Here is a 14,307-nt window from a genome sequence, read left to right as displayed (position 1 = left end):
GCCTTTACTAAACGGTGCATTAATTGGGTAAGGCAAGCCAATGAAATGATTAATTTGCTGCTCTCCTTCAAAATTATGTTTACACAAGTTGATTATAGCACTTAATTACTAATTCACCCTGCTCCAAAACAGGAGTACTTTGAATTTTTAATGAGATGAGGGAAGGCAACATTCCCTAACTCAACAGGGAGAAGTCATTTTATTTCCTCTTTTGATTTCCCAAGTTATTACCATTTCTAAGGAAAAAACTATCCCCTCCTTGATCTTTCCCTTGGTTCTTACGTTTGAAAATATGGAAATCAACAAGACGCTTGTATTAATTTCAATCCATGACCTGACAGGTAACACTTTGGAAGAGGAATAGAGGATCAGATAATCAACTGAAGCACGTCCATTGAAATTAAGTGGAACAAAATTACACCAGAGACTGCCTGATCCAGAAATGGAAATAGCCTAATCCCCTCCAGTTCTGTCAGCAGAAATGCTGACTATGTCCCAGTACTATTTACGGTGTTCTTATGAAACGTTGTCTACTCACAGTTGCCAGTTGGTCCATTACTGAGGTTGTGGACTAACTGTTGCACTAAAGAACTTCTTTACATTCATGACATTCTATGACATTTTATTGTTAGGAGGCGAATACACTCAATATCGCATATTCTTCCTGGCTGATCTTTATAAAACTTGCGTTATCTGTGGGTTTTGTTATCTGACTTTATCCTCTATGCTACACCATCCAACAACTTCCTTAGACAACCGAGAGATGTCCATTAAATGAAGCATAATCAAGCAGTGCACAAACAAAACTCTTTCAAGTGCATTTAGTACAGAGTTGTAAGTGAATCATTTCACCTGCACCATCATAACTTCAATATATCTCCCTCATAGTTATGGACTCTATGTCTGTTATCTTGAAGGTGAGCCAGGTGACCTTGATCCACATAGCTTCCAGGGCAGCTTCCAGGCATGCAAATGGTACCTAAGGGGTACTTCACTTGCTCAGCTGCTACTGCTGCTAAATAATTCAGCTAATCCACATTAGGTAATTACCTAACACCTCTTTCTACAGAATCTGGCTAATATTTATGTACTTCCAATCCACTTTATAAAAACAATGAAAAAGCTTTTCCCTATATTTTTGCAGAATAAACCATATAACAACCAAAACCAACAAACAAAAGACCACACCTTCCTAAAAAGTCAATTTTATACCTGAAAAATCTTGAAGACTCTAATTTCTAGCTCAATGTTTTACACCAAAAATGATTACAAAAAGTCACCAGTAAAAGGTATTATAGTAAATCATACAAGGTTTCTTCTCTTCCATATCAGCCAGTAAGTATGACCCACGTTAAGACAGGAAATCCAAAATAAATCTGGTAATCTAGTTTCATACGGGTAATTTTATAAATTACTTTAATATGCAATTAAGGAATAGTCAGTGGGCTGCAGGGTTTTATAAGGCAATAATCCTGTTCCCTGGTGCATAGCTTTGTCCCAAAGAGTAGGCTATCCCAAAAAAAAAAAAGAGCTGGATGACTGCCAAATCAAACAGCACCTTCTTCCCATTTTCAATTACACACAAGTGAGGCAGAGTAATGAGGATATACTGGAAACTTTGACATTTATTTATTGAACATTTTTACTGAGAAGGAATTGTTGGCTTGCTAAACCGGAAACTGTATTTTTACTGCAGAAACAATCACACAGAAAACCAGGATTGTGCTGCTCAGTATGAAAGGAATGGCTAGAACCAATAAATTGACCCATCTAAGCCAGCAAGCTTAAGGTTATTTCATTCAATGCAGTACACATTTTAAAAATCCAAAAACCAAAAATACAGTGTATTTCAAAAACCCTTATGTCACACTATTTTACACAGCACTGTCTTCTATGACTGCCAGGCTGTGTTACGGTCCACAGGTACAACAATCAAAACACAAAACCACTAAAAGAAAAGAGGTGTACCATTTGTAGGGGCAAAAAGATAACCCGAATTGCAAGAAGAAATTGAAAATATTTTCTCCCCTTTCCAGAGATTCTAGAGGCTAAATAACCAAAAGATGAAATGGGGAGTAACTCACCACACTGCATGTTCTTTTTTCTTTTTGGATAGACCAATTGTTTTAATTCAGTTTTACCACAGAGGAGAAAAATGCAGGGAGAGTAAATGAAGAGGAAAATAGGGAAGTCAACATTCTTTGAAGCAACAACATATGGTGACCAGGCATAAGAGATGGAGGTTATAAATCTTTCCTTGATAGAATGACCTAAAGATGAAATAGCAGCTTCAAGGGGCTTGAGCTTTTAAACCACACTAGAATCTAGCAAATTAACCTGTATGGTTACAAATTTTGCAATAACTTTCACTTCCAATGCTTCTTTGTAAAGGCTCAGCATACTGAGAATTTTGATACCAATACAGACGCAGTCAATAGAAAGCATGAAAACCTTTACTCCACAAATCACTCAAAATAGGAATAAAAAGATACGAGAATTAAGAATTATAGCAAAATGCTGCGGTCCTGCAAATAGTCACTGCTGTAGTACAGAAAGGGAGGAGAGACAGGAGGTACATTGGTGCTTGTTTCTTTGTGAGAAGAAGCTTACTTAGGGATACCAAAGGACAGAGGAAAAGCTCTTTAGTGTTTCAGCCACTATGACCAATTGCCCATGACAGTGAAGGGTGAGAATCCTGCTGTCTCACGTATACTCCTGACTGGCTTCATCACACAGTGACACGTAGGTAAGTAAGCTGCCTGTCCTTCGACAAACGATCCTCCAGTATGTCTCTGAAGCAGACACCTCCCCATTTCCAAATCCCAGTGATGGAATGCCACAGGACTAAGCATCAGGATAGCACAGGAGTATGAGAGTAACAGCAAGCACCACATCCACATCCGTTATCCTTAAGGAAATACCATCAAATTCCAATGCATTTCTTAACCGTAAGCTAAATAAAGCCGAACTCTAATTACTATATAAGGTTACCATAGAGTTGGGTCTTCCCTACATGAACCATCTTTTCTTTCCTCTGTTGAAAAGTGATGCCCTGGTAGATTTTGAGGCTCTTGTCTCTTTGCCCACATTTTCTGAGTGAAGAGCAGATTGCCGGCGCAGCGGCTCTGACTTGGCTGTCCCATATCCAAACCCCCTACGTTGATAGAATGCATGAGCAGGTCAGCTCTAACACATAAAACACGTTACATCCCCAGAGCATCAGGTTTAGGGTGCAGACAAGAACAGCCCTGCTCCGTAGGCCCCCCAGCTCCCTAAAGCATCACTCGCTGTGCACATACCACAAAGCACACATGCACATACTTCCATAAGAGATTCCCTGGCAGAAGCCTGGCAGCACTACTTGCTTATTGGGTTTTATGTGTCTGTTCAGCAGCCAGTCCTTTTGTCAGCAGAGCATGTTAAATCAGGACTAAGATTATCCAAAGTGATTTTGAGGGATCCTGGCTTTGGGTACTATTTCCAAGCTGTTGTAAAGATGCTTGAGTTTTAGAAAATGGAGACCAGCCAACCCATGAAAACCAGATAGCTTTTTAAGCGTTTTGATTTTGACATTGAGTGGAAATGTCCAAAAATCGTTCTGAGAAATGTGACCAGCCACTGGGACAAATACAGTAAAAATTCCCCTTCACACAACCATAGACATATTGGTAAAAATCCCACAATTTTCTCCTTAGACTGAGCAAACAAAGAGCTTTGGAAGGCACAATAATTAAGCACAAACCATCTATTAGAGGACAGGTAATAACCTCTGTTATTTGCAAAGACTACAACAATGCTGACTGTTTGCAGTAGCACCTCTAAGAAAGGTTTGTTTTGGAAGATGTGTTAGAAAAATAAACGTACGAGAAGGCTATTGAACTGCAATGCTAGATATGCATTTACACCTCCCTGCCCCCAAACCCACATTTATTCAGTTTCTTGTTTCTTGATCCCATGTAGCTGAATTCTTTTAAAAATATGTTTACATAATCTAACATATTTGCTGCACGATACAGCTGATACTGCCATAGATGGCACCTCTTTAATGACAATCTTCTGAACACACACTGAGCCAAAACACTTAGCGGGTGGTTTCTTCACACTGCAGAGACATTGTGGCATCCTGGATAGGCTTCAGGGCCTCACCTGGCTCCCAGTGATCGCCACAGGCAGTACAGTGGAAAGAAACATGCTAAAAATACCCAGTGGGATGTATAATAGCAGTAGTTTCCAAACTACTTTCCCCATTTCTGTTTCAGAGATATCCCAGGGAAGCCCATGGGCTTGACCTGTAACTCGGTGAAGCAAAAGGAAACTCTCCTGCTGACCAGCAAAAGCCCCGGAACCAGCCCTTACACAAACAGCTGCTGAAGCCCTGAAAAAGGCAGAGGCTGCCTTTGGGAAACCAGGCTCCTTATGCAGTGCTGAGGCACTGGACTGCAATTTGTATTTTTTCCTTTTCTTTATGTACTGGTATTATTACTTGATTCAAGCAGAAATGGGAAGGGAGCATAAGGAGTCATGAAGTGCGGCTCTCAACAGTCACAGGTAAGCCCTTAGGAGAAGTTTACTCCAGGAAGACCCACAGCACCTGCACCGTACTTTTGACAAGCCAAAAACCATTCCCATAACCAAAGAGGCAGGTACCTCCTGACATATCATAACAGTAAAAAGCAAACACTTTTTAAATTAAAAAGTCTGTGACACGGCTGGTTCAAAGGATGTAGTTTCACTGAAAAATATTTCTGAAGGAGTGTGCTATGCAGACTGACATACATGTACGTACGTATAAAATATACCTACCTGTTCTATTATTGGATATGCTTCTGAAATATTTTTATATATAAGGGCTAAAAACTAAAGGTAAATGAATACACTGAAGTGATATAAAAACACATCACAGAAAATTTCACAGCATTAGATTTTTCTAATGGTTATGAAGACAGACTTAATAAAATCAGTTCTGAGATGTTCAGTTATTGCATAGTAGTGGAAAACACCTTAAACTTGGAATGAAATATCTATGTATTTGAAGGCAGAAGACCAACAGAAGAGTAAGAATCAAATATGAAGTCCTGTCACCAAAAGTTGCTACTGAATTACATTTATCAAAACAAGTTCTCCTTACAAGCACCAGAATTATTAAATACAGATATATTTATTGTACTATATATTTGTTGCAATGGGATTCATTTTAATGGAAAAATTCTTATGAAAGGAAACTGCTCTTCCTGCTAACCTACATAGCACTGTAGAATATTCACATTTGGAAATTTCACATTTGGAAAAATGCCAAACACGGCCCAGTTCCTCAGCTTATGTTGAGCTGTTTATTGATTCCAGTGGAACTGTATCAATTTAACTACGCTGAGAAGCTGACCTCCCTATCCAGAACATACATTCAGATAAGTTTTTGTGCAAAATTTTGTCTACAAATATCTGTGCCTGATGTTATAAAGAGAAGTGTATCTAGGGACCATCTTGATAAATAATTTTATCCAACTGGATGGAGCGTACTGTTTAGTGTCCTTGTGTAGCATGAGGAGAGGACGTGGCTTATACTAGTGGAATTGCCAGGTGGGAAAACAGATACGATTTTGGGCATTCAGAACTTTGAGTTTCTGTATACTACTGTTGTTCATATAAATGCAGCTAAGTCATGCTTTGGCTGATCCACTGAAGATTAAAGCCTTACTGCTACTTTTACAAGTGTTAATGGATTGAAATAACATGAATAAACATGAAGTTCCCTCCTCATTATTAACTCCGCATTCACTGTGGCCAAGACAAGAGGTATAGGTGTGTCATTTTTTACTGCATAAATAGTGCTATGTTGTTTCTTATGTTTAACATTCCTCAATATGAAGGAAGGAAAGTAGGACAAACATAACCGAGATGAAAGTGTGACCTTCTTGCAGGATCAGAGCCTTGCCAAATTCCCTTTTTTGTCTGTAAAATTACATGGCCTAACTTCATAGACAGCAGCTTCTACCTGCATGTCCCTACAGTCTAAAGACAAATGAATCTTCAATACACCTAAATAACATATGGAGTTAAAAAGAAGGTGGAGAGAAAGTGACGCTGGCTCTTGTCCGGCTGTGCAGAAGGTACAAACCTTTCCACTTGAATTAAAGTCTGTGCACGGTGCCAAGTGTCGAAGTGCAAAACGCATTAATATTGAAAAAACAAAAAACAAAAACCAAAACCAAAACAAAAACCCCAGGTACTGCATACCTGTATAGATGCAAAATCCCCAGAAGCACAAGCTCCAAGAATAGCAGCACCCACCAAAACAGACTCCACTTCTTTGGACAGGACAACAGGCTTGCCTATACAAGAAAAAGCCATGCCTCTGTTAGGAGGAATATAGCAGTGCTGCACCAGCGGCACAACAAATGATTAAAGCAAAAAAGACAAAGAAAAAAGGAATCAAAAAGGACTCGAAAACCATGTTCACGCTCCATTCAGAGCTACAGTCTACTGTAGATTAATGTAAATCTCTCTGCTTTGTGGTTCCAGGCTCCAAGAAAAATGCAGAATTTAAATAAAACAATTTCAGCAAAATATTAATGCAGAACATAAAGCATACAAACAACAAACCCCCAGATCTCTGACACTGGCTATTTACCTCAAAGAGCTCGCTATAAACCTGTTACCCACACCCTCCAAACCCACGTGCCTATTAAAAGTTGACCTCGAGGGGAAAACAGGGTGGTATCCCTTTTTGTTTCTTTTGCAAGAAACAAAAAAAAAGATTGTTTGTGTTTGTTTTTAAATATATAGCTAACAAAGCCAGTCTGGTTTTGCTGGAAGACATGAAAATATGACTAGTCAACTTTCACAAGCTATGTATTAAATAATAAAGGAGAAACGTTGTTTTCCAAATTGTGCAAGATACCCAAAAACAAGATTAAAACACTGGAAAAACAAACAAACAAACAAACTCAATACATATTCTGAAGTAGAATTAAAAATTATTGTTTCATCACCCATGGGTATTATCATGAACATAGTTTCCCTCGGTTCACACAATGTTTTCTAAGACCTGTATTACTAGTGTAAAAATAGCAGGAAAAAGACTAATAAACAAATAAAAATCTGCCTGCTTTCTTAATTCTGCTTAAAAATCTGAAACAACAGCATAAGTTTAAATACTTTTCTAGCTGCACTTTAGATGCTTACCCTCACTAAGCCAAAAAAAAAATTAACATTCTTACAGTATTTGGCATGTGTCTAAATTTTCATTACTGAGATAATTTCACTCAATGAATGATGATGCAACCACAGCAGTGGGAGGAGGGCTTCCTTCTGTGAATAGGCTCAATGATATTATGCCCCCAAAAATGCTGCTCCTGAGACCCAACTGTAAGATTAGAAGGAGCTGAAATTTGGAGGAGGATATAAAGTGAGCCATGAACAACTCCTACAGACGAAAAGGCAAATACACACTTTTCAAAATGATAAAATTATTAATATAGGAAACAATTATTGATACAAAGCAAATTGACCTTGCACCCCAGGCATCCAGTTACATTGTGCTAACTTTGCACTGTTCCACCAGTGCTCCTTACAGCCATCTTTCAGTGAGTGACAGGTGCCACAGTGGTCTTTAGGCCATTTCTTCCCCCAGTTAGCACAGGCAGAGTGAGGGGAAAGAGTGGATACAGTGAGACCTTGTTGTTTGATCGCTGGAACGACTGCCAACAGCGAAGTAGTGCAATTACAGCATCCCTTAAATGTCTCCGACCAAACAAATCCACCTTAAAAACATTAGGATCAGTCACCTGAGCATTCCTCCAGTTCAGATGGACCATGGCTCAGGACTTGGGTCAACTTGGAACAGAAAATCTAAAGCTCAAGCTTACAGCCACACGGCTGTTTGCCAGGCGTTGAAGCAGTAAGTAATTTTCAGCGTGCTCTAAAATTTACTGCACATTTCCCACATCATCAAAATGAATACAGAATTCTTACCAGGCAAACAAAAAGATCAAGATACTTTTTAAGTGGCCTGTGAAATTATCTATTGGATGTCTGCATGGCTGAGTCATGGGCATTTGCAGCTAACAATAATATATTCAGATTTTTTTCTTTTTGGGAAAGAATGGGGGATTGATCCTGGAATGTTAGTTATTTTATCTGATAGGCTCTAATGAGTTCAACACAACCGAGAGCATTTCAGTTAGATGAACTCTGACATCCCTTGTCAGTCACTGATTTTACAAATGGGGGAGAACTCCAGACTGCAAAAAGGCCTTTTTGTACTGAATTGTACTTGGCCATTAGTTACAGTCAAAGAACTTCTGATTACATTTTAATCAGAATACCTTTTCACAGATCTTTTATTGTACACATCATGAACCCGCATCCCAACTCTATACAGAGCTGAAATTCACCTAAAACATTTCAGTTCTGTGAGGAAAGGCACGCACTTGACAACATCATTTTTCACAAACATAAAGTGTCACTTGGACTACAATGTATTTAGTGAATGTTAATGTCAATAGGCGTTATGCTTTTCACTCCTCCATTCCTCTTTTCATCTCAGGTAAGTACATAAAGCATATTTTCGTCTTCCTTTCTGCATCAAGGTTATGAAGTGGGGTTTGATGTAGGGCAAGTCAGATCTCCAGACCAAATGCCCCAAATCTGAGCCTTCAACTTTATTCATGACAGCTCAACTGGTCTTAATTTGAAATATACCCAAAACACACATCATTCAAAGTTTCTCTGAAGTCCTTTACACTTAATATTGTTATTTTTTCCACATTTTTTTAAAGTATATTCAACTGACTCACAGGTGTGCTAAAATGTTCAACACCCACAGGCCAAAGGTAGGCCAAAAATACCATGCAAGCCTGACACCTCCTCTTGTAATAAACCACATACCGAGGACCTTCCACCCATCAGGAATTCTACAAAACCAAATGGAACATCATGCAGGAGCAAGGATCCAGAAATTGTCCCCTAAGCCGTATTAATGATACAAACATAGAAGTAATTCAGGAAAGAGTTGTTCTATATAAGGGACACAAAGTCCAGCACGAGCAGGAAGTGTCAGGAGAAGTCCAACAGAATTCAAACAGAATGAAGCTAATAGAGGTTTTAGTAAAACATTTATGCAAACCATGCTTACAAAATGTACTGGGCATTATCCTCGTCTAACTTCTTGTAATGTGACTGAACAGAATCATTTCTATAGAACATTTCTAATAATTTTAAAAAAATCTAATAGTGAGAAACATCTCTGAAACGTAATTTATACATATTGGTTTTAAAAATTCCATACAAAGCTTTTATATTTATTCTACAGCACTTTCTTAATAAACCTGTGTCTAAGATCTGCAGATTGGAAATCATGCTGGAGGTTTCTCCAGAAGTCTGCTTTCTAACAATTCGAAGTACATAGCTTTGTTTGCACTGCATCTCTGTGTTATTCAGATGTCTTTAAATTTCAGGAAATTCAGTCTTGCAGGAAGTAACATTTCATTACACATTTTTTGGCCAACCAGCAAAATACAGTTCTATATAAAGAAAGTATTTATTTTTCCAAAGACAAAGTATTTAGCCACCTAAAATAAAGTAGTTTACACTCCTTTCCCCACACTTCCTCCAACTTACCAGTAATGTCAGCGTGCATCTGCACAAAGAGAGGGTTCTTGCTCAGCCCACCACACAGAAACAGTGTGTTGATATGATGCCCTGCAGCTTGCATAGTTTCCAAAATATGTCTTGTTCCTAACTTCAAAAAGGGGAAAAAAACAAGGAAAAAAAAACCACAACAAAACAAGAGATGAGCACAGGAGAGCAGCCACAGGAACAGATCTTAAAGCACAATTTGTTAAGAAGAATGATACTATTAACTGTCCCCACCAGTAACCTGAGGGCTGGGAACAGACCTGCAGGGGTACGGCCTCTGCTCAGATTCCAGCCAGTAACAGGCATCGGAATTAAGGACTAGAAAAATCAAACGGATGGCACAAGGAATTGGGAAGTACACAGGCACCGCATAACACAATAAACATCCCGGGGCTGGCTGGAGAAGTGGAGATGTACCCACATACAATAACACAGGGAAATGGGGCTTACGGGGAAGTACCGACATGGGGGAAGACAGGGATTGTGAGAAGACACAGAAATGGGCACCAGGAAAACCCGACAGCAGTGACAAGCAGGTGCTTGTGACCAAGTGCAGTGGAGTACGGAAAACATTTCCAGACTCGGAACTAAAACCTACATCCCCAAGACATCCCCATCAAAAACTCCAATTTACTTTGTATAACAGCATCTGAAAGTCACTCTCAGTAAAGAGATTCCAATTCTGAAGCCAAATAGCAAAACAGAACAAAAAAAGGAGCAAATAAAAACCTGTATTTTCTGTCTTTTCAGCAAAAAGGAAAACCTGAAGAATTTTGTAGTGGCTTAACTATTTCTTTTGGCCTTTGCCCTATGCAAAATAAAATGTTCCATTTCTTGCCTGGATTAACTGAAACATCTAAAATGTAGGTGTATTTTTAAACTTTTCAGTTACACTCTCCATTCTGAGAAACTCAGAACACCTTTGCCATTTTAAAAACCTCTTTTCTCTTTTGGTTTGCTTTGCTTGCCTCCAGCTGCTCACTGAAGTCAACCTTCTCCCTTTTTCCTCTTGGAAGAAGATTTTCCATTTTGTTGACAAACTATTTGTCCAGAAATAATTCCCAGCTCTTCATAATACCTCAGAAGTTAATTTTGAAACTCAGACTTGACAAAATGTCAAATTCAAGTCAAAATTTTGCCCAAACTGACTCTTTGTAGGTAGATTCCCCACAAAACACAATCTGGTCCAATTTTCTCAAACCATCATTAAAGTTTTCTTTAGGCTATGCTGCAAGTTCATTAAGAGGTCTGCAGCCTGCAATAAACCCCTCTTCAAGTAAAAGCGACTGAAAATTGAAGCTAGTAGAGTTGCATCAGACTGGAGACGTTCGCTATGAATGACTGGCACCATTCTGGATAGGCCTTCAAATATATTTTGGTTTTTCAGGCAAGCGGTTAGGAGGAACTTTAGCCCCCGCAACACCAGCTGACTAAATCCATCGCTTCCCTATTGACACAGAGGGCTAATTTCCAAATCATACAGCCACCATTTTAATTACGGAAAAATAAACAGCTCTAAAAAGAGCCTGTCTCCTCTGAACGGGCTTGACGGCCACAATTATATCTCCAATCATGTTCTCAGTCTAACTGTTGCATCGCGTTTTGCAATGAATATTTAAAGGGATATTCTCTTTCACTATTTCTGAAATTCTAATTTATTTTACAACATACACACGTCAAAGACCCTAAGAAAGAACATGCTATGAAAATTATTTTGTGTTTACCTGCCTGGAAAATTGTATTCACACAGCAATTCAAATTAAAGCCAGACTTATTTCACTGTGGGTGAGGGGGAACTAATTTAATCCTGGATTGGAGAAAAATGCAAATTGAGGGGCTTCAAATGCAAATTTTATATAAAAAGAAAAAAGCGTCTCCTGTTGAAAAGAAAACTAGAGATTAACATTCTGTGGGCAGGCCTACACTTTTTACAAGATTTTTACTTAGGTTTAAAGTCTATCTTGCACCCATTGAAGACAGTGAATGGTACAGGATTGGGGCTGTCCTGAACAAGAACCATTTCCTTCAATAAAAGTGAAGCTAAAATTGGGAGTGACAGAGTATGGGAGGAAAATTAAATTTCCTAGGTACCACATTAGCAGTTAGTAAATATATTAAGTCAAAACCAGGTCTACTCTGTCTACTTTTTAGTTACTGTTTCAATAGTGTTTTAAGAAAAATGAATTTCTATTAACTTGCAATGAAAACTACGGTACGGCCTTTTTATATTAAATCTCACAATCAGTGCAATTAGCAATCAAAAAGATATGCAGATGCTGAATTTAGTGTTCACAGTATTTGCGCCTTGCAATAAAATTTTAGTTGTATCATATAATGAGATAATAGGTGACTTTCCCAGGATTTCCAGCAGAGAATGTTTCCACTTCGTTAGCACGATATAATAACGGAGCACCTGTTCGACACTGGAAAGTTTCTTTCAGGGGGCAGCATCAGTTGCCAGCATTGTTTAAACTCTCCTAGTCATTCTTATTCAAATGGTGGGATTATACTGAAGCATCAGGTATAACCGAGCCACATTCATCTTAAAAAGGATCATAACTCCCACCAATGAATTCCAGGCTGGGGTTAAGTTCTTGTTATTTGCTGAAGAGGGAGGGTTAACACATAAGATGTACAATTCACAGTAAATTTACAGCAGCCACCCACCCTCTCCATCCCAGATGGCTGACCCAGCCTAGCAAAGTTGTTGTTTAACCAGCAGAGGAGTTTGGAAGTTTTCCAACTGAACAGAGTTTTGTCAGGAAAACTCCCCAATTCATCACACTGTTAATGATGTCTTGCAAAAACATCTCAAGTCCAAACTTTAAAAAAAAAAAAAAAAAAAAAGAAACAAAAAAATCACAAAAAGGATGTCAAAGGAATGTCGATTTCAGTCACCAGATGCCTGGGGATATCACGGCCCATTGAAAATACCCTGCGCCGGGGTTTCAAAACAACTCATTTGACCCAGGTTTTCACTTCAAAACACAACTTCTTGTGAATTGGAAATCCTGGGTTCCAGAGAAAATTAGGGCAGAAACAGAAGTATTCCAATAGAATTACCCATCTCTGCATGTCAGCAAACATCAGGGACATCTTCATAAAGACAGTCCCTCTGCTTTGACAGAAACATGGGCTGGAAATGCTACGCACGAGGCACCTGTTGCCTTGCAGCAGGAAAGCGAGGGAGGAATGAGAGCTGGTCTGTAGCAGTATGAACCGAATCACAGACCCACCCCGACTCACTGTGGTACAGAGTTCTGACTCGTCTAACAGGCAAGCAGGGGAAATCCATGGATATAGGAACAATCTGAAGCTGAGGCATTTTAGGGGAGTGCAAGTTCCTTCACACAACTGCCAAAGCTTTTTTCCCCCCGCCCCCTTCAGCTTTCCTCTAGACAGCCCATGACGTTAACACTGCCCCATACAGCATCAGCCTCTTTCCTCACATCTGCACTAGAGGCAAAAGCTCCACTTACAGAATTACCATAAGGAGAAAACTTTTTAGGGGAACATTTTCTCCACAGTCTGTCAATTATCCTACAGTAGGGAGTAGTCACCAATGTGGGTAAACAATATCTTGCTCCTTTAAGAAGTCCATTAAGTGAATTCATCTATTATTAGAAATCTGTTTAGCAGAAGGGAAGGATCAGTCTGCCGCAGAACATGAGACAATTCATTTATTCTTTTATACACTTAAAATGGCTTACAGCAATGGCTTGAATCGTGGCCAAGTAGATAATGGCAAGTTCATCCAGACCCCGAGACAATGTTAGTCCAACAACCTGTGCAAAGATCAAAAAGAAAATGTACAGATCCAGCCAAAGTAAAACTCTATTATTTTCTATGGTTTCTTGTTGTAACAAGTTTTAAGTGCTAATTCTAAGCCCTACTTTTGTGAGCTGTACACACAATGTTATGTTAAACATGTTATTCTTGATCTGGGGAAGAACCACATAAATTGTTCTTGCCCTTGCAAAGAAATAAAGAACAAACAGCATATTGTATGGGATGAGAGACAGATTAACTCCGACAGTTTTATGTTATGACTCAGATATTGCTCGTGAATGTATTTAATGTAATAATATGAAAATGCTATTACATAAAAATAACTTTTTAAAAGCATTTCTCCCCCTCCCTTCCAAGCACCCTAACACTGAAACACAATTAATAATTAAAGACTATATCTTAACCTCCTTTGACATAAATCAATACTGCACTGTAGTTACTCAGGATTAATATCAGCATAGGCAAGACCTGAATGCAGCCATAATTGTGGCAGAAAAAATGTCTTGCTATTACAAGTATTTGCATACAGCCATCATACCAAGGAAATTCTGATTCTACTGCAGCATATAATTCTTTCATAAAATAATACAGGTATTATTAGGACCCAAAAATACATAAGCCATCTATTTTTTTTAATGTTTCCCTCGTTAGTGGTTTAAAACATGTTGCAGTGCTTACACCTACTCTTTCCTATCTCAACCTCAAATACAGCAGATTTTCGTGCTGGTGAGTAGCTTGAGATGCTCACTTCAAGGACAATATGCCATTTTGAAGTACATTTTTGCATTAATCATCAGGTATTTTGATATCATCAAATTATACCCTTATGATATTTTCTGTTACAGTTCTGCACAGTAACATCCTGGCTTGTCACCTAGCTGA

The 14,307-nt window shown here is 38.7% G+C and overlaps 1 protein-coding gene across 14 annotated transcripts in view; it reads right to left on the bottom strand.

The window, feature by feature from the left end:
- Positions 1 to 14,307, bottom strand: part of FGGY (FGGY carbohydrate kinase domain containing) — a 325,680-nt gene that overhangs the window by 23,536 nt on the left and 287,837 nt on the right. For 11 of the 14 annotated variants that reach the window (XM_068405659.1, XM_068405661.1, XM_068405660.1 and 8 more), the window contains 3 exons: positions 13,347 to 13,421; positions 9,619 to 9,739; positions 6,235 to 6,329 (listed from right to left, as the gene is read on the bottom strand). In XM_068405659.1, the coding sequence (XP_068261760.1) occupies positions 6,235 to 6,329; positions 9,619 to 9,739; positions 13,347 to 13,421 (291 nt within the window). Of the gene's footprint in view, positions 1 to 6,234; positions 6,330 to 9,618; positions 9,740 to 13,346; positions 13,422 to 14,307 lie in introns of those variants that run through there. The other 3 variants (XM_068405671.1, XM_068405670.1, XM_068405672.1) reach the window with 3 other exon arrangements.

This window comes from Nyctibius grandis, chromosome 8 (assembly GCF_013368605.1).
Source record: "Nyctibius grandis isolate bNycGra1 chromosome 8, bNycGra1.pri, whole genome shotgun sequence".
NCBI classification, from domain to species: domain Eukaryota; kingdom Metazoa; phylum Chordata; class Aves; order Nyctibiiformes; family Nyctibiidae; genus Nyctibius; species Nyctibius grandis.
This window is presented reverse-complemented; position numbering and strand designations above follow the sequence as displayed.